Consider the following 1,760-nt stretch of genomic DNA (forward strand, 5'->3'; position numbering starts at 1 on the left):
TGAGGCAAATCGGACGATATTTTGGTGGATCATTTAGGTGCTTCCGGGGTTTCTCTATTAGGGTTAATTTGGATCTCTTCCATTCTTTAGGGAATTCATTTCTCTGAAGAAAGTTATTGAAAAATGTTCTAAAATATTCTACATTGTCCAATATTAGCGTTTTTATCACATTTGGTGGCAAATTATCACAGCCCGGAGATTTGTTAATTTTTATATCTTTGGCAGCATTTATTATATCTGAATCACAAAAAATATCACATTCTCTTATCACAGTTTGTATATTATTTGTTGAGTCCAGGTTTGTCTCTCATATACAAATAGAGCCTTAAACTGTTTGATTTTTTCTTCTGGGTCCATTTGAACTCTGGGTGGCATTTTTTTCAGCTGGGATCTTATTATCTTATATGCTTGACCGTAAATATTTTCTTGTAAGTCATCGCACAGTTTTTCCCATGAACTTATTTTTGCAATTCTGATCTTTTGAGACAGATCCTGCTTTGCTTCTTTGTAGGTACGTTTATAGAGCTCGCGAAGATCATCGTTTCTTGTTTCTCGTTGAAACCTTCTTCTCTTTTTTTTTACTTCTAAAATATTTGTTTGGATATCTTCGTTCCACCAGTACGGCATCTGGAAGTCTTCATCACAACGGACAGTCGGAGTACTTTTATGGTATGTTGCGCGAATTATTTTTGCCATTTTGTAAGCTGACATAGTTGGTGACTTGCCCGGTATGCTATATTTGAATGCTTCACTAAGCTTAACCTTATTAATTTCTCCGTATTTATACCTGATTTTTTTTCCTTGCGAGTTATCTGATGGTATTTCGGTAAAAATAAACTTGTGCTCTGTTACATCCGGATCTTCAAGGACTTGCCATATGGGTTTCATCTGCAGTAATCCATCGCATACTATTGACAGATCAATATACGATGTGCCAGATGTTCTGACCAAGGTTGGGTAAATTCCGTCATTTAGTACGGTTAGGTTATTGATCTCGTACCATTCCAGTACTTCCCTGCCTCTTCTTTCAGTGCGATTTCCTCCCCAAACTTCATGTTTGGTGTTAAAGTCTCCAGTGATCAGTAATTTTGTACGAGGATGTTTCTGTTTCAGCTCTAAGGTGGCCTCTTGCAGTTCAAGCATTAATGCGCAGAAGCTGTCAAAAGTTATGTTTGGGCTCAGGTATGCTGATATTATACAAATCCCTAAATATCGTACACTAACATAACAGTGACCAGATTTGTATTCCAGGGCATGCAAGTTCTTATTAAAGTTTATGATCATAGCGTTAGCATTGCTATTATGGTAATAATTTCTGTTGCCATTTCTGCATATTTTCTTATTTGGTTCAGTAATACATATCACGTCGCATTTTTTGGATGCCGCTACCGCTGCAGCTGTATCATGTACGGGTATGCTTCTATTAGCATTTATCTGGAGTACTCGCATTGTAGCATGGATTTACACAAAGTTACAAACAAGCAAACTATATTTATCACAAAACAAGAACAAGACAAATATGAAATTAGTAAATTAAAGCTAGTTGTATCACAGATCAAATTAAATTTATCACTTTCTACTCTCCGTTTCCATATTTCTATTTCGGGCTTTTTCGACCATGGATATCCGATTTTGTGTTCCTTAAGGCATAGTAAACATCTAGGAGGCTCTTTACAAGGCCTTTGCATTAATGTCCTTCTAAACCACAATTTGTACATAGCTGACTTCTGTCAGATCCTGTGCGGAGTTGCATGTGTGCT

At 36.6% G+C, this 1,760-nt stretch overlaps 1 protein-coding gene across 1 annotated transcript; it reads right to left on the reverse strand.

Moving 5' to 3' along the window:
• Positions 1-267: 267 nt before the first annotated feature.
• On the reverse strand, positions 268-1,449 carry LOC115891941. The gene has a single exon (XM_030912551.1). It carries the CDS (start codon positions 1,447-1,449, stop codon positions 268-270), a length of 1,182 nt encoding a protein of 393 aa, XP_030768411.1.
• Positions 1,450-1,760: the final 311 nt, after the last annotated feature.

This window comes from Sitophilus oryzae, unplaced genomic scaffold (genome assembly GCF_002938485.1).
Source record: "Sitophilus oryzae breed Bouriz unplaced genomic scaffold, Soryzae_2.0 scaffold_1203_pilon_pilon, whole genome shotgun sequence".
Lineage (NCBI taxonomy): Eukaryota > Metazoa > Arthropoda > Insecta > Coleoptera > Curculionidae > Sitophilus > Sitophilus oryzae.

Excerpts from the sequence above, each read along its gene's own strand:
- LOC115891941 (XM_030912551.1), bottom strand. The coding sequence starts at position 1,449 with ATGCGAGTACTCCAGATAAATGCTAATAGAAGCATACCCGTACATGAT.